This window comes from Oncorhynchus keta, unplaced genomic scaffold (genome assembly GCF_023373465.1).
Source record: "Oncorhynchus keta strain PuntledgeMale-10-30-2019 unplaced genomic scaffold, Oket_V2 Un_contig_862_pilon_pilon, whole genome shotgun sequence".
Classification (NCBI taxonomy): domain Eukaryota; kingdom Metazoa; phylum Chordata; class Actinopteri; order Salmoniformes; family Salmonidae; genus Oncorhynchus; species Oncorhynchus keta.
Window position 1 is genome coordinate 44,112 of NW_026290161.1, and position 18,668 is coordinate 62,779.

The window sequence follows — 18,668 nt, forward strand, 5'->3', positions numbered from 1 at the left end:
GTTCATTACCTCCTTCAACACTCTTGCCTGCATCTAGCTGATCTAGGGTGTAATCATTAGTCCAACAGTTGCAAACAAGAGTTTTTATTGGACAAATTCAGGTATGTTTATCCCCGTTTCGTTCCGTTTAAGAAACGTTTTTCCCAACAGAATCAGTGGCATGAATACACCTACTGTTCACATGTAAACACAGGTCACATTCATAGCAGCCACATTGTATTCTTTCTCACATCTACGCTCTCTCCTCCTCTCACCTTTTCCCTTCGTTTGGACTTGCAATGCACAACAAACACATCAACTGTATATGACCAGGCAAAAAAAAAAAACTTTCCAAACCAAACCATGTCATAACTGCTACACACAGCCTACATTGTTGCCATGGTATTAGCCAAAGTACCGTCCTAGTAAACAAAGCCAATATAACTATTATTAACGCATTAGTAAACCCACTACAATCATGCAGTAACTTTACAGTCAGTGAGCAGTTACACCGGCGGGACCCGTTGGCGATATATTTGTAAAACCATCCCTCTTATAGCCAGCTAGCTAACATAGCATCCCTCCGTCATAGCCAGCTAGCTAACATAGCATCCCTCTGTTATAGCCAGCTAGCTAACATAGCATCCCTCTGCCATAGCCAGCTAGCTAACGTAGCATCCCTCTGTTATAGCCAGCTAGCTATAACATAGCATCCCTCTGTCATAGCCAGCTAGCTAACATAGCATCCCTCTGTCATAGCCAGCTAGCTAACTTAGCATCCCTCTGCCATAGCCAGCTAGCTAACGTAGCATCCCTCTGTTATAGCCAGCTAGGTCTAACATAGCATCCCTCTGTCATAGCCAGCTAGCTAACATAGCATCCCTCTGTCATAGCCAGCTAGCTAACTTAGCATCCCTCTGTTTGAGTAGGCTAAACTAGCTACCTGCATTTGCTAGCTAAGTAAGTGAAACTGAAAAACACTCGCTCTCTTGCTTCTCCTTCATTTTGGAAGAAATGAATTTGTTCAACTAATGTCTTTCTCTCTCTTTGAGTCAACTACTCGCCATATTTTATGCACTGCAGTGCTAACTATCTGTAGCTTATGCTTTCAGAACTAGATTTATTCTCTGATCCTTTGATTGGGTGGACAACATGTCAGTTCTTCCTGCAAGAGCTAAGATGGGTTGGAGGACGTCCTCTGAAAGTTGTCATAATTGCCGTGTAAGTGTATGGAAGGGGGGTGAGAACTATGAGCCTCTTAGGTTTTGTATTGAAGTCAATGTATCCAGAGGACGGAAGCTAGCTGTCCTCCGGCTACAGAGAGACTACTTTAGACCTTCATTGCAAAACCATGTGTTTTAATCAATTATTTTGTGACGTGAATATATTTAGCATAGTTTTATCTAAAAAAGGATAACTTAAAAAAAAGTTTCACAATTGACATTTTTATGAAATTCACTGAGGACGGTCCTCCTCTGATATAAGTTCAGTTGCCTCACTGCATTCTACAAACAATATGTTTCTTCTTTCAAAAGAACAGCAGGACTCCCATCAACTGCTTCTCTAGAGAATGAGACATTTTCCCTGTAACAGCCAAAATGGGTTGTCTTGACAGGTAAATCTGACTTCATTTGAACAGGACCACTTGAGTCCAGTTGATTCATCAAGTCCAGTCAACACAGTGTGTCAGACAGTGCTGCTGTCTGTGGTAAACACCAGTGAAGCCAAACTATAAAACGTTGCTGACTCCCCAGTCTAAAAAAAGAGCCCAATGACTATAGTATCACGCTTACTGTTGAGGTACATTTCCACAATGGTTTCCTGAGGGGCCACCAGACATCAAGAGGCTATGCTGGCATTATAAAAAGGTCTCAGAGGCATCTGAAATCAATTAAGGTCGAAGTGTGGTCGAATTAGAGGAGAGATCAGACTTCAGAAGAGACTGCAGAAATGGTCTGTGGCTGGTAGGCAAAGAATCTCCACTTTAATATTCTCTCAAATACAACAGAACTAAAAAGGCAGCTGACCGCAGCCGATGCTCGAGTCCCAACTGGCACCCTATTCCCTGTATAGTGCACTACTTTTGATCAGAGCCCTGGTCTAAAGTAGTGCACTAAACAGGGAATAGGGGACCGTTTGGGACTCACACCAATGAATCTCTCACTGCAGCTGAGGTTGAATGAAACACACGAAAGTCAATTTTTTTTAACTCATCAAACTTTCACCACAGAAAGGATGAAATATACATCATGATTTATTCTCACGGAAAAATAAGAAAAAAAGAAAAACAGTTGACAAGAGAACTAGTTTTATTTTTGTACATTATTTGGGACGACAGAAAAAGGTTTGTGGTGTGTACAGTAAATGTCACCTGGATGTAAAATGCCAGTACAAGTAACAGGACAGAAGAAGAAGAAGATGCCTAGCAACAGCCTTCTGATGGATCACTTCATCCTGTAGTCTTCAGGTCTGCAGAGAGAACAACACGGACGTTACAACTCAGTCATGTAGAACAGCAACATAAACAACCTGTAGAAGGTTGAATGAAATATCACCGTGGTAACTATCATGTAGAACAGCAACATAAACGTCATCTCAATAAGAACAACCTGTAGAAGGTTGAATGAAATATCACCGTGGTAACTATCATGTAGAACAGCAACATAAACGTCATCTCAATAAGAATAACCTGTAGAAGGTTGAATGAAATATCACCGTTGTAACTATCATGTAGAACAGCAACATAAACGCCATCTCAATCAGAATAACCTGTAGAAGGTTGAATGAAATATCACCGTGGTAACTATCATGTAGAACAGCAACATAAACGTCATCTCAATCAGAATAACCTGTAGAAGGTTGAATGAAATATCACCGTGGTAACTATCATGTAGAACAGCAACATAAACGTCATCTCAATAAGAATAACCTGTAGAAGGTTGAATGAAATATCACCGTGGTAACTATCATGTAGAACAGCAACATAAACGTCATCTCAATCAGAATAACCTGTAGAAGGTTGAATGAAATATCACCGTGGTAACTATCATGTAGAACAGCAACATAAACGTCATCTCAATAAGAATAACCTGTAGAAGGTTGAATGAAATATCACCGTGGTAACTATCATGTAGAACAGCAACATAAACGTCATCTCAATAAGAATAACCTGTAGAAGGTTGAATGAAATATCACCGTGGTAACTATCATGTCAGCAATATGGTCTTAAAAGCAGAAACAGAAGACAGTTATTACTAAGTAAAGTAGCTGTACTATTCACAACAAACAACTTTATATTGTATTACATTAGTATGTGTTGACGGTATTAGATTGAGACCATGTCCAGAGTGCTTGGTGACTGTTGATGTGATGTCAGTCAGTGAATATCAACTAGGTCTTCAATAAAAAGGGCCAGGATTGGTTTGACCTTGAACATCACCCGAGGTCAATTACATCGCTGGAATTCCAGGCCTGAATGGGCTCACTGATTGGTTCTTAAGATTAGATCAGTAAACAGAGAAACACATCATTTATCACAATACACTGTCCTGACAAGACTATATTCTGATGACTGCTAGGGCTGACATTACAGGGCTATATACTGATGACTGCTAGGGATTGACAGTGTCCTTACAGGACTATATACTGATGACTGCTAGGGCTGACAGTGTCCTTACAGGACTATATACTGATGACTGCTAGGGCTGACACTGTCCCGACAGGACTATATTCTGATGACTGCTACATGACAGTGTCCTTACAGGACTATATACTGATGACTGCTAGGGCTGACAGTGTCCTGACAGGATTGTTCTTAAGATTACAGGACTATATACTGATGACTGCTAAACAGACAGGACTATATTCTGATGACTGCTAGGGCTGACAGTGTCCTTACAGGACTATATACTGATGACTGCTAGGGCTGACAGTGTCCTGACAGGACTATATACTGATGACTGCTAGGGCTGACAGTGTCCTGACAGGACTATATACTGATGACTGCTAGGGCTGACACTGTCCTGACAGGACTATATACTGAGGACTGCTAGGGCTGACAGTGTCCTGACAGGACTATATTCTGATGACTGCTAGGGCTGACACTGTCCTGACAGGACTATATACTGAGGACTGCTAGGGCTGACAGTGTCCTGACAGGACTATATTCTGATGACTGCTAGGGCTGACAGTGTCCTTACAGGACTATATACTGATGACTGCTAGGGCTGACACTGTCCTTACAGGACTATATACTGATGACTGCTAGGGCTGACACTGTCCTGACAGGACTATATTCTGATGACTGCTAGGGCTGACAGTGTCCAGACAGGACTATATACTGATGACTGCTAGGGCTGACAGTGTCCTGACAGGACTATATACTGATGACTGCTAGGGCGGACAGGACTATATACTGATGACTGCTAGGGCCGACAGTGTCCTGACAGGACTATATACTGATGACTGCTAGGGCTGACAGTGTCCTGACAGGACTATATACTGATGACTGCTAGGGCCGACAGTGTCCTGACAGGACTATATACTGATGACTGCTAGGGCTGACAGGACTATATACTGATGACTGCTAGGGCCGACAGTGTCCAGACAGGACTATATACTGATGACTGCTAGGGCGGACAGTGTCCTGACAGGACTATATACTGATGACTGCTAGGGCTGACAGTGTCCTGACAGGACTATATACTGATGACTGCTAGGACAGTGCTGACAGGACTATATACTGATGACTGCTAGGGCTGACAGGACTATATACTGATGACTGCTAGGGCCGACAGTGTCCAGACAGGACTATATACTGATGACTGCTAGGGCGGACAGTGTCCTGACAGGACTATATACTGATGACTGCTAGGGCTGACAGTGTCCTGACAGGACTATATACTGATGACTGCTAGGGCGGACAGTGTCCTGACAGGACTATATACTGATGACTGCTAGGGCTGACAGGACTATATACTGATGACTGCTAGGGCCGACAGTGTCCAGACAGGACTATATACTGATGACTGCTAGGGCGGACAGTGTCCTGACAGGACTATATACTGATGACTGCTAGGGCTGACAGGACTATACACTGATGACTGCTAGGGTGGACAGTGTTCTGACAAGACTATATTCTGATGACTGCTAGGGCTGACAGGACTATATTCTGATGACTGCTAGGGTGAGATACACTGATGAGCAGAGTACTATGGGAAATGTAGTTTACAAAGTGGAGTTGTTGCCTGAAACAGATTCCCTATTCTTTCTCAGACTCCCATCTTTATAGACAGGTTGACAGATAAAAATCACTGTTTTGTTTCCAAGTCTTGATCGTTAAAATGTGTTCTATCATCAATTACATTTTGGTTTTATTGTCCCCTTGACATTTTCTTTCTGTCGTGAACGTGGAGTGTTCCTTGAACACGGTGTTACTGTAAAGAATTAAACTTGGAGCCTCCTCCCTATTTTAAAAATGGAAACCACCTGAGGTGATGTTTCACCCACCAGACATCACACTATTCATCTCAACGTTTTCATTTGAAAGAAAAGGACCGTCTCTGCTCAAGTCTTTTGAGAAAATAAAAATAAAAAACATCTTTAAAAAAGGATTGTTAACAACTTTCATAAAGTCTCGTCCTTTAAGTTGGTCTTCGTATTAAAAACAGCACTTCTCAGCAGCAGTAAAAAACCCTAATAGAATACAGCTTTAGGACACATGTTCTGCTCTTACCTTGAATGACACGTTCCAGAATGGCACCCGGTTCCCTTTATAAAAGGCCCAGGTCAAAAGTAGGGCACTACATAGGGAAAAGGGTGCCCTTTTGGGACACAGGCTTTGTGTAATGTCATGAGAAAGGTAGGATTGGGACAATTAACTTGAGATTGATGACATTCGCACGCAAAGTGAGGGGAAGTTAAATAAAAGGCTACATTTCCTCACTGGATGGAAAACGTGAGGGTCGTGACAAATGTCACTTTAATCTTCTTTTGGAAAATATTGCTCCAAAAACCAAAAGAAAGAATTTCCATGAATGTAATTAATTTGAGTGAGCTGCGTTAGCTACAGGGTTAGTGTTGATTGAAATGTAGGCTACCTTATAAGTGTGATACATATGTCTAGACGGGCTTTTCACGTTGAAATGGAGGAGTAGATGATATAGATCATATACATTCCAGACGGAAAGGTAATCAACTGGGGAAACATGGACGGACAGGCTCCTTTCTATAGCTAGTGACTGTACGTCTGGGGTACAGGCTCCTTTCTATAGCTAGTGACTGTACGTCTGGGGTACAGGCTCCTTTCTATAGCTAGTGACTGTACGTCTGGGGTACAGGCTCCTTTCTATAGCTAGTGACTGTACGTCTGGGGTACAGGCTCCTTTCTATAGCTAGTGACTGTACGTCTGGGGGACAGGCTCCCTTCTATAGCTAGTGACTGTACGTCTGGGGTACAGGCTCCTTTCTATAGCTAGTGACTGTACGTCTGGGGGACAGGCTCCTTTCTATAGCTAGTGACTGTACGTCTGGGGGACAGGCTCCCTTCTATAGCTAGTGACTGTACGTCTGGGGGACAGGCTCCCTTCTATAGCTAGTGACTGTACGTCTGGGGTACAGGCTCCTTTCTATAGCTAGTGACTGTACGTCTGGGGGACAGGCTCCTTTCTATAGCTAGTGACTGTACGTCTGGGGGACAGGCTCCCTTCTATAGCTAGTGACTGTACGTCTGGGGGACAGGCTCCCTTCTATAGCTAGTGACTGTACGTCTGGGGGACAGGCTCCCTTCTATAGCTAGTGACTGTACGTCTGGGGTACAGGCTCCTTTCTATAGCTAGTGACTGTACGTCTGGGGGACAGGCTCCCTTCTATAGCTAGTGACTGTACGTCTGGGGGACAGGCTCCCTTCTATAGCTAGTGACTGTACGTCTGGGGTACAGGCTCCTTTCTATAGCTAGTGACAGTACGTCTGGGGTACAGGCTCCTTTCTATAGCTAGTGACTGTACGTCTGGGGTACAGGCTCCTTTCTATAGCTAGTGACAGTACGTCTGGGGTACAGGCTCCTTTCTATAGCTAGTGACAGTACGTCTGGGGTACAGGCTCCTTTCTATAGCTAGTGACAGTACGTCTGGGGTACAGGCTCCTTTCTATAGCTAGTGACAGTACGTCTGGGGTACAGGCTCCTTTCTATAGCTAGTGACTGTACGTCTGGGGTACAGGCTCCTTTCTATAGCTAGTGACTGTACGTCTGGGGTACAGGCTCCTTTCTATAGCTAGTGACTGTACGTCTGGGGTACAGGCTCCTTTCTATAGCTAGTGACTGTACGTCTGGGGTACAGGCTCCTTTCTATAGCTAGTGACTGTACGTCTGGGGTACAGGCTCCTTTCTATAGCTAGTGACTGTATGTCTGGGGTACAGGCTCCTTTCTATAGCTAGTGACTGTACGTCTGGGGTACAGGCTCCTTTCTATAGCTAGTGACTGTACGTCTGGGGTACAGGCTCCTTTCTATAGCTAGTGACTGTACGTCTGGGGTACAGGCTCCTTTCTATAGCTAGTGACTGTACGTCTGGGGTACAGGCTCCTTTCTATAGCTAGTGACTGTACGTCTGGGGTACAGGCTCCTTTCTATAGCTAGTGACTGTACGTCTGGGGCTCCTCCTTTCTATAGCTAGTGACTGTACGTCTGGGGCTCCTCCTGTCTATAGCTAGTGACTGTACGTCTGGGGCTCCTCCTGTCTATAGCTAGTGACTGTACGTCTGGGAATCCTCCTTTCTATAGCTAGTGACTGTACGTCTGGGGTACAGGCTCCTTTCTATAGCTAGTGACTGTACGTCTGGGGTACAGGCTCCTTTCTATAGCTAGTGACTGTACGTCTGGGGTACAGGCTCCTTTCTATAGCTAGTGACTGTACGTCTGGGACTCCTCCTTTCTATAGCTAGTGACTGTACGTCTGGGACTCCTCCTTTCTATAGCTAGTGACTGTACGTCTGGGACTCCTCCTTTCTATAGCTAGTGACTGTACGTCTGGGACTCCTCCTTTCTATAGCTAGTGACTGTACGTCTGGGACTCCTCCTTTCTATAGCTAGTGACTGTACGTCTGGGACTCCTCCTTTCTATAGCTAGTGACTGTACGTCTGGGACTCCTCCTTTCTATAGCTAGTGACTGTACGTCTGGGACTCCTCCTTTCTATAGCTAGTGACTGTACGTCTGGGACTCCTCCTTTCTATAGCTAGTGACTGTACGTCTGGGACTCCTCCTTTCTATAGCTAGTGACTGTACGTCTGGGGACTCCTCCTTTCTATAGCTAGTGACTGTACGTCTGGGACTCCTCCTTTCTATAGCTAGTGACTGTACGTCTGGGACTCCTCCTTTCTATAGCTAGTGACTGTACGTCTGGGGACTCCTCCTTTCTATAGCTAGTGACTGTACGTCTGGGACTCCTCCTTTCTATAGCTAGTGACTGTACGTCTGGGACTCCTCCTTTCTATAGCTAGTGACTGTACGTCTGGGACTCCTCCTTTCTATAGCTAGTGACTGTACGTCTGGGGCTCCTCCTGTCTATAGCTAGTGACTGTACGTCTGGGACTCCTCCTTTCTATAGCTAGTGACTGTACGTCTGGGACTCCTCCTGTCTATAGCTAGTGACTGTACGTCTGGGGCTCCTCCTTTCTATAGCTAGTGACTGTACGTCTGGGACTCCTCCTTTCTATAGCTAGTGACTGTACGTCTGGGACTCCTCCTTTCTATAGCTAGTGACTGTACGTCTGGGGCTCCTCCTGTCTATAGCTAGTGACTGTACGTCTGGGACTCCTCCTTTCTATAGCTAGTGACTGTACGTCTGGGACTCCTCCTGTCTATAGCTAGTGACTGTACGTCTGGGGCTCCTCCTTTCTATAGCTAGTGACTGTACGTCTGGGGCTCCTCCTTTCTATAGCTAGTGACTGTACGTCTGGGACTCCTCCTTTCTATAGCTAGTGACTGTACGTCTGGGGTACAGGCTCCTTTCTATAGCTAGTGACTGTACGTCTGGGGTACAGGCTCCTTTCTATAGCTAGTGACTGTACGTCTGGGGTACAGGCTCCTTTCTATAGCTAGTGACTGTACGTCTGGGACTCCTCCTTTCTATAGCTAGTGACTGTACGTCTGGGACTCCTCCTTTCTATAGCTAGTGACTGTACGTCTGGGACTCCTCCTTTCTATAGCTAGTGACTGTACGTCTGGGACTCCTCCTTTCTATAGCTAGTGACTGTACGTCTGGGGCTCCTCCTGTCTATAGCTAGTGACTGTACGTCTGGGACTCCTCCTTTCTATAGCTAGTGACTGTACGTCTGGGACTCCTCCTGTCTATAGCTAGTGACTGTACGTCTGGGGCTCCTCCTTTCTATAGCTAGTGACTGTACGTCTGGGACTCCTCCTTTCTATAGCTAGTGACTGTACGTCTGGGACTCCTCCTTTCTATAGCTAGTGACTGTACGTCTGGGGCTCCTCCTTTCTATAGCTAGTGACTGTACGTCTGGGACTCCTCCTTTCTATAGCTAGTGACTGTACGTCTGGGACTCCTCCTGTCTATAGCTAGTGACTGTACGTCTGGGGCTCCTCCTTTCTATAGCTAGTGACTGTACGTCTGGGGCTCCTCCTTTCTATAGCTAGTGACTGTACGTCTGGGGCTCCTCCTTTCTATAGCTAGTGACTGTACGTCTGGGACTCCTCCTTTCTATAGCTAGTGACTGTACGTCTGGGACTCCTCCTTTCTATAGCTAGTGACTGTACGTCTGGGACTCCTCCTGTCTATAGCTAGTGACTGTACGTCTGGGACTCCTCCTTTCTATAGCTAGTGACTGTACGTCTGGGGCTCCTCCTTTCTATAGCTAGTGACTGTACGTCTGGGGCTTCTCCTTTCTATAGCTAGTGACTGTACGTCTGGGACTCCTCCTGTCTATAGCTAGTGACTGTACGTCTGGGACTCCTCCTGTCTATAGCTAGTGACTGTACGTCTGGGACTCCTCCTGTCTATAGCTAGTGACTGTACGTCTGGGACTCCTCCTTTCTATAGCTAGTGACTGTACGTCTGGGGCTCCTCCTTTCTATAGCTAGTGACTGTACGTCTGGGACTCCTCCTGTCTATAGCTAGTGATTGTACGTCTGTGGGGTTCCTCCTTTCTATAGCTAGTGACTGTACGTCTGGGACTCCTCCTGTCTATAGCTAGTGATTGTACGTCTGTGGGGCTCCTCCTGTCTATAGCTAGTGACTGTACGTCTGGGACTCCTCCTGTCTATAGCTAGTGATTGTACGTCTGTGGGGCTCCTCCTGTCTATAGCTAGTGACTGTACGTCTGGGGCTCCTCCTGTCTATAGCTAGTGACTGTACGTCTGGGAATCCTCCTTTCTATAGCTAGTGACTGTACGTCTGGGGCTCCTCCTTTCTATAGCTAGTGACTGTACGTCTGGGACTCCTCCTGTCTATAGCTAGTGATTGTACGTCTGTGGGGCTCCTCCTGTCTATAGCTAGTGACTGTACGTCTGGGACTCCTCCTGTCTATAGCTAGTGATTGTACGTCTGTGGGGCTCCTCCTGTCTATAGCTAGTGACTGTACGTCTGGGGCTCCTCCTGTCTATAGCTAGTGACTGTACGTCTGGGAATCCTCCTGTCTATAGCTAGTGACTGTACGTCTGGGGCTCCTCCTGTCTATAGCTAGTGACTGTACGTCTGGGGCTCCTCCTTTCTATAGCTAGTGACTGTACGTCTGGGGTACAGGCTCCTTTCTATAGCTAGTGACTGTACGTCTGGGGCTCCTCCTTTCTATAGCTAGTGACTGTACGTCTGGGGCTCCTCCTTTCTATAGCTAGTGACTGTACGTCTGGGGCTCCTCCTTTCTATAGCTAGTGACTGTACGTCTGGGACTCCTCCTGTCTATAGCTAGTGATTGTACGTCTGTGGGGCTCCTCCTGTCTATAGCTAGTGACTGTACGTCTGGGGCTCCTCCTGTCTATAGCTAGTGACTGTACGTCTGGGAATCCTCCTTTCTATAGCTAGTGACTGTACGTCTGGGGCTCCTCCTTTCTATAGCTAGTGACTGTACGTCTGGGGTACAGGCTCCTGTCTATAGCTAGTGACTGTACGTCTGGGGCTCCTCCTGTCTATAGCTAGTGACTGTACGTCTGGGAATCCTCCTTTCTATAGCTAGTGACTGTACGTCTGGGGCTCCTCCTTTCTATAGCTAGTGACTGTACGTCTGGGACTCCTCCTTTCTATAGCTAGTGACTGTACGTCTGGGGCTCCTCCTTTCTATAGCTAATGACTGTACGTCTGGGACTCCTCCTTTCTATAGCTAGTGACTGTACGTCTGGGACTCCTCCTGTCTATAGCTAGTGACTGTACGTCTGGGACTCCTCCTTTCTATAGCTAGTGACTGTACGTCTGGGACTCCTCCTGTCTATAGCTAGTGACTGTACGTCTGGGGTACAGGCTCCTTTCTATAGCTAGTGACTGTACGTCTGGGGCTCCTCCTTTCTATAGCTAGTGACTGTACGTCTGGGACTCCTCCTTTCTATAGCTAGTGACTGTACGTCTGGGGCTCCTCCTTTCTATAGCTAATGACTGTACGTCTGGGACTCCTCCTTTCTATAGCTAGTGACTGTACGTCTGGGACTCCTCCTTTCTATAGCTAGTGACTGTACGTCTGGGACTCCTCCTGTCTATAGCTAGTGACTGTACGTCTGGGACTCCTCCTTTCTATAGCTAGTGACTGTACGTCTGGGACTCCTCCTGTCTATAGCTAGTGACTGTACGTCTGGGACTCCTCCTTTCTATAGCTAGTGACTGTACGTCTGGGACTCCTCCTTTCTATAGCTAGTGACTGTACGTCTGGGGGACAGGCTCCTTTCTATAGCTAGTGACTGTACGTCTGGGACTCCTCCTTTCTATAGCTAGTGACTGTACGTCTGGGAATCCTCCTTTCTATAGCTAGTGACTGTACGTCTGGGACTCCTCCTTTCTATAGCTAGTGACTGTACGTCTGGGACTCCTCCTTTCTATAGCTAGTGACTGTACGTCTGGGACTCCTCCTTTCTATAGCTAGTGACTGTACGTCTGGGACTCCTCCTTTCTATAGCTAGTGACTGTACGTCTGGGACTCCTCCTTTCTATAGCTAGTGACTGTACATCTGGGGCTCCTCCTTTCTATAGCTAGTGACTGTACGTCTGGGACTCCTCCTTTCTATAGCTAGTGACTGTACGTCTGGGGCTCCTCCTTTCTATAGCTAGTGACTGTACGTCTGGGACTCCTCCTTTCTATAGCTAGTGACTGTACGTCTGGGACTCCTCCTGTCTATAGCTAGTGACTGTACGTCTGGGACTCCTCCTTTCTATAGCTAGTGACTGTACGTCTGGGACTCCTCCTTTCTATAGCTAGTGACTGTACGTCTGGGGCTCCTCCTTTCTATAGCTAGTGACTGTACGTCTGGGACTCCTCCTTTCTATAGCTAGTGACTGTACGTCTGGGACTCCTCCTTTCTATAGCTAGTGACTGTACGTCTGGGGTACAGGCTCCTTTCTATAGCTAGTGACTGTACGTCTGGGGCTTCTCCTTTCTATAGCTAGTGACTGTACGTCTGGGGCTCCTCCTGTCTATAGCTAGTGACTGTACGTCTGGGGCTCCTCCTTTCTATAGCTAGTGACTGTACGTCTGGTGTACAGGCTCCTTTCTATAGCTAGTGAATGTACGTCTGGGGCTCCTCCTGTCTATAGCTAGTGACTGTACGTCTGGGGCTCCTCCTGTCTATAGCTAGTGACTGTACGTCTGGGGCTCCTCCTGTCTATAGCTAGTGACTGTACGTCTGGGGCTCCTCCTTTCTATAGCTAGTGACTGTACGTCTGGGGTACAGGCTCCTTTCTATAGCTAGTGACTGTACGTCTGGGGCTCCTCCTGTCTATAGCTAGTGACTGTACATCTGGGGCTCCTCCTGTCTATAGCTAGTGACTGTACGTCTGGGGTACAGGCTCCTTTCTTTAGCTAGTGACTGTACGTCTGGGGCTCCTCCTGTCTATAGCTAGTGACTGTACGTCTGGGGTACAGGCTCCTTTCTATAGCTAGTGACTGTACGTCTGGGGCTCCTCCTGTCTATAGCTAGTGACTGTACGTCTGGGACTCCTCCTTTCTATAGCTAGTGACTGTACGTCTGGGACTCCTCCTGTCTATAGCTAGTGACTGTATGTCTGGGGTACAGGCTCCTTTCTATAGCTAGTGACTGTACGTCTGGGACTCCTCCTTTCTATAGCTAATGACTGTACGTCTGGGGCTCCTCCTGTCTATAGCTAGTGACTGTACGTCTGGGGTACAGGCTCCTTTCTATAGCTAGTGACTGTACGCCTGGGGCTCCTCCTTTCTATAGCTAGTGACTGTACGTCTGGGGCTCCTCCTGTCTATAGCTAGTGACTGTACGTCTGGGGCTCCTCCTTTCTATAGCTAGTGACTGTACGTCTGGGGTACAGGCTCCTTTCTATAGCTAGTGACTGTACGTCTGGGGCTCCTCCTTTCTATAGCTAGTGACTGTACGTCTGGGGCTCCTCCTTTCTATAGCTAGTGACTGTACGTCTGGGACTCCTCCTTTCTATAGCTAGTGACTGTACGTCTGGGGCTCCTCCTGTCTATAGCTAGTGACTGTACGTCTGGGGCTCCTCCTGTCTATAGCTAGTGACTGTACGTCTGGGGCTCCTCCTGTCTATAGCTAGTGACTGTACGTCTGGGACTCCTCCTTTCTATAGCTAGTGACTGTACGTCTGGGGCTCCTCCATTCTATAGCTAGTGACTGTACGTCTGGGGTACAGGCTCCCTTCTATAGCTAGTGACTGTACGTCTGGGGTACAGGCTCCTTTCTATAGCTAGTGACTGTACGTCTGGGGTACAGGCTCCTTTCTATAGCTAGTGACTGTACGTCTGGGACTCCTCCTTTCTATAGCTAGTGACTGTACGTCTGGGGCTCCTCCTTTCTATAGCTAGTGACTGTACGTCTGGGACTCCTCCTGTCTATAGCTAGTGACTGTACGTCTGGGACTCCTCCTGTCTATAGCTAGTGACTGTACGTCTGGGGCTCCTCCTTTCTATAGCTAGTGACTGTACGTCTGGGGCTCCTCCTGTCTATAGTTACGTCTGAGCCCCAGACGTACAGGTCTAGCTATCCATCCTTCACAGTGAGCCAACAGGAAATCAGCCTGCGGTTCCGGTCAGGTCTATCTAGCCATCCTTCACAGTGAGGCAGCCTCACTAGCTACAGTATAGCTCACAGTGGGTTAGAAATGAAGGCCACAGTATAGCAGGCTATGTTTCAGGGCAGGGAAGCTGGCAGACCATCCCTCACAGTGACTGAGCCTGGCACCGTAGCCTTGGCTGGGCATCGTGCCTCACCACATTAACAAAAGTGGAAAAGTGCCACTGAATCAGGGGCAGAGCTCCTCACTGAGACACATAATACATCACTCCTGGGGGAGAGTATAGTGGGCCTGGCTGTCTCAACCCGCCACGGACTACATGAGGTAAATACATATTTATGATAATGCCAATCCCATTTCTACTAGGCTTACCGGGGCATGCAAATCTAACCAGACTATTTATTCAGAGATTGTTTACACTGAGCCACAGAGGCAGTCAGTGAGAATGTCTGAGCAAAAACCAGTCACGAATGAGAGTGGATTCCAGAAACCATAGAGCTCGTCTTAGCTTAGAGGTGACCCATCTCAGTAGATTGCAGACGGATGACAATGAGACAAATTGCAACTAGGACATCAACAGTATGATGCTGTCCTAGCTATAGAACATCAACAACATGATGCTATCCTAGCTATAGAACATCAACAACATGATGCTATCCTAGCTATAGAACATCAACAACATGATGCTATCCTAGCTATAGAACATCAACAACATGATGCTATCCTAGCTATAGAACATCAACAGTATGATGCTGTCCTAGCTATAGAACATCAACAGTATGATGCTGTCCTAGCTATAGATTAGAACATCAACAACATGATGCTATCCTAGCTATAGAACATCAACAACATGATGCTATCCTAGCTATAGATCATCAACAACATGATGCTATCCTAGCTATAGATCATCAACAACATGATGCTATCCTAGCTATAGAACATCAACAACATGATGCTATCCTAGCTATAGAACATCAACAACATGATGCTATCCTAGCTATAGAACATCAACAACATGATGCTATCCTAGCTATAGAACATCAACAACATGATGCTATCCTAGCTATAGAACATCAACAACATGATGCTATCCTAGCTATAGAACATCAACAACATGATGCTATCCTAGCTATAGAACATCAACAACATGATGCTATCCTAGCTATAGAACATCAACAGTATGATGCTATCCTAGCTATAGAACATCAACAGTATGATGCTGTCCTAGCTATAGGACATCAACAACATGATGCTATCCTAGCTATAGAACATCAACAACATGATGCTATCCTAGCTATAGATCATCAACAACATGATGCTATCCTAGCTATAGATCATCAACAACATGATGCTATCCTAGCTATAGAACATCAACAACATGATGCTATCCTAGCTATAGAACATCAACAACATGATGCTATCCTAGCTATAGAACATCAACAACATGATGCTATCCTAGCTATAGAACATCAACAACATGATGCTATCCTAGCTATAGAACATCAACAACATGATGCTATCCTAGCTATAGAACATCAACAACATGATGCTGTCCTAGCTATAGAACGTCAACAACATGATGCTATCCTAGCTATAGAACATCAACAACATGATGCTATCCTAGCTATAGAACATCAACAACATGATGCTGTCCTAGCTATAGGACATCAACAACATGATGCTATCCTAGCTATAGAACGTCAACAACATGATGCTATCCTAGCTATAGAACATCAACAACATGATGCTATCCTAGCTGTAGAACATCAACAACATGATGCTATCCTAGCTATAGAACATCAACAACATGATGCTAGCTATAGAACATCCAACATGAGCTATAGAACATCAACAACATGATGCTATCCTAGCTATAGAACATCAACAACATGATGCTATCCTAGCTATAGAACATCAACAACATGATGCTATCCTAGCTATAGAACATCAACAACATGATGCTATCCTAGCTATAGAACATCAACAACATGATGCTATCCTAGCTATAGAACATCAACAACATGATGCTATCCTAGCTATAGAACATATATGATGCTATCCTAGCTATAGAATCAACAACATGATGCTATCCTAGCTATAGAACATCAACAACATGATGCTATCCTAGCTATAGAACATCAACAACATGATGCTATCCTAGCTATAGAACATCAACAACATGATGCTATCCTAGCTATAGAACATCAACAACATGATGCTATCCTAGCTATAGAACATCAACAACATGATGCTGTCCTAGCTATAGAACATCAACAACATGATGCTGTCCTAGCTATAGAACATCAACAACATGATGCTATCCTAGCTATAGAACATCAACAACATGATGCTATCCTAGCTATAGAACATCAACAACATGATGCTATCCTAGCTATAGAACATCCAACAACATGATGCTATCCTAGCTATAGAACATCAACAACATGATGCTATCCTAGCTATAGAACTAGGACATCAACAACATGATGCTATCCTAGCTATAGAACATCAACAACATGATGCTATCCTAGCTATAGAACATCAACAACATGATGCTATCCTAGCTATAGAACATCAACAACATGATGCTATCCTAGCTATAGAACATCAACAACATGATGCTATCCTAGCTATAGAACATCAACAACATGATGCTATCCTAGCTATAGAACATCAACAACATGATGCTATCCTAGCTATAGAACATCAACAACATGATGCTATCCTAGCTATAGAACATCAACAACATGATGCTATCCTAGCTATAGAACATCAACAACATGATGCTATCCTAGCTATAGAACATCAACAACATGTTGCTATCCTAGCTATAGAACATCAACAACATGATGCTATCCTAGCTATAGAACATCAACAACATGATGCTATCCTAGCTATAGAACATCAACAACATGATGCTATCCTAGCTATAGAACATCAACAACATGCTACTATCCTAGATATAGAACATCAACAACATGATGCTATCCTACCTATAAAACATCAACAACATGATGCTATCCTAGCTATAGAACATCAACAACATGATGCTATCCTAGCTATAGAACATCAACAACATGATGCTATCCTAGCTATAGAACATCAACAACATGCTGCTATCCTAGATATAGAACATCAACAACATGATGCTATCCTAGCTGTAGAACATCAACAACATGATGCTATCCTAGCTATAGAACATCAACAACATGATGCTATCCTAGCTATAGAACATCAACAACATGATGCTATCCTAGCTATAGAACATCAACAACATGATGCTATCCTAGCTATAGAACATCAACAACATGATGCTATCCTAGCTATAGAACATCAACAACATGATGCTATCCTAGCTATAGAACATCAACAACATGATGCTATCCTAGCTATAGAACATCAACAACATGATGCTATCCTAGCTATAGAACATCAACAACATGATGCTATCCTAGCTATAGAACATCAACAACATGCTGCTATCCTAGCTATAGAACATCAACAACATGATGCTATCCTAGCTATAGAACATCAACAACATGATGCTATCCTAGCTATAGAACATCAACAACATGATGCTATCCTAGCTATAGAACATCAACAACATGATGCTATCCTAGCTATAGAACATCAACAACATGATGCTATCCTAGCTATAGAACGAAGTACAGTAGTCGTTATTTTGATAGTTCCATTCTCCTCTCCTGCTGTGGAAACCAACTTGAAGAGTCATTTCTCTCCTGGCGTCCGCTGGCGGCCGAACGCTCCTCTATTCTCACACACAGACACCACCGACTCAGTTCTCAGTCTCCTCCTGTTAACACCCTATAACCACTACACCAGTTAACACCCTATAACCACTACACCAGTTAACACCCTATAACCACTACACCAGTTAACACCCTATAACCACTACACCAGTTAACACCCTATAACCACTACACCAGTTAACACCCTATAACCACTACACCAGTTAACACCCTATAACCACTACACCAGTTAACTCCCTATAACCACTACACCAGTTAACACCCTATAACCACTACACCAGTTAACACCCTATAACCACTACACCAGTTAACACCCTATAACCACTACACCAGTTAACACCCTATAAGCACTACACCAGTTAACACCCTATAACCACTACACCAGTTAACACCCTATAACCACTACACCAGTTAACACCCTATAAGCACTACACCAGTTAACACCCTATAAGCACTACACCAGTTAACACCCTATAACCACTACACCAGTTAACACCCTATAAGCACTACACCAGTTAACACCCTATAACCACTACACCAGTTAACACCCTATAACCACTACACCAGTTAACACCCTATAACCACTACACCAGTTAACACCCTATAACCACTACACCAGTTAACTCCCTATAACCACTACACCAGTTAACACCCTATAACCACTACACCAGTTAACACCCTATAACCACTACACCAGTTAACTCCCT

At 45.1% G+C, this 18,668-nt stretch overlaps 1 protein-coding gene across 1 annotated transcript in view; it reads right to left on the reverse strand.

The window, feature by feature from the left end:
- Positions 1-2,270: 2,270 nt before the first annotated feature.
- The window catches only part of mrpl13 (mitochondrial ribosomal protein L13), a 42,276-nt gene continuing 25,878 nt past the window's right edge, over positions 2,271-18,668 (reverse strand). Inside the window, exon 7 of the mRNA XM_052512547.1 lies at positions 2,271-2,448. Within this exon, the coding sequence (XP_052368507.1) occupies positions 2,424-2,448 (25 nt within the window). The 3' untranslated portion in view covers positions 2,271-2,423. The remainder of the gene's footprint in view (positions 2,449-18,668) is intronic.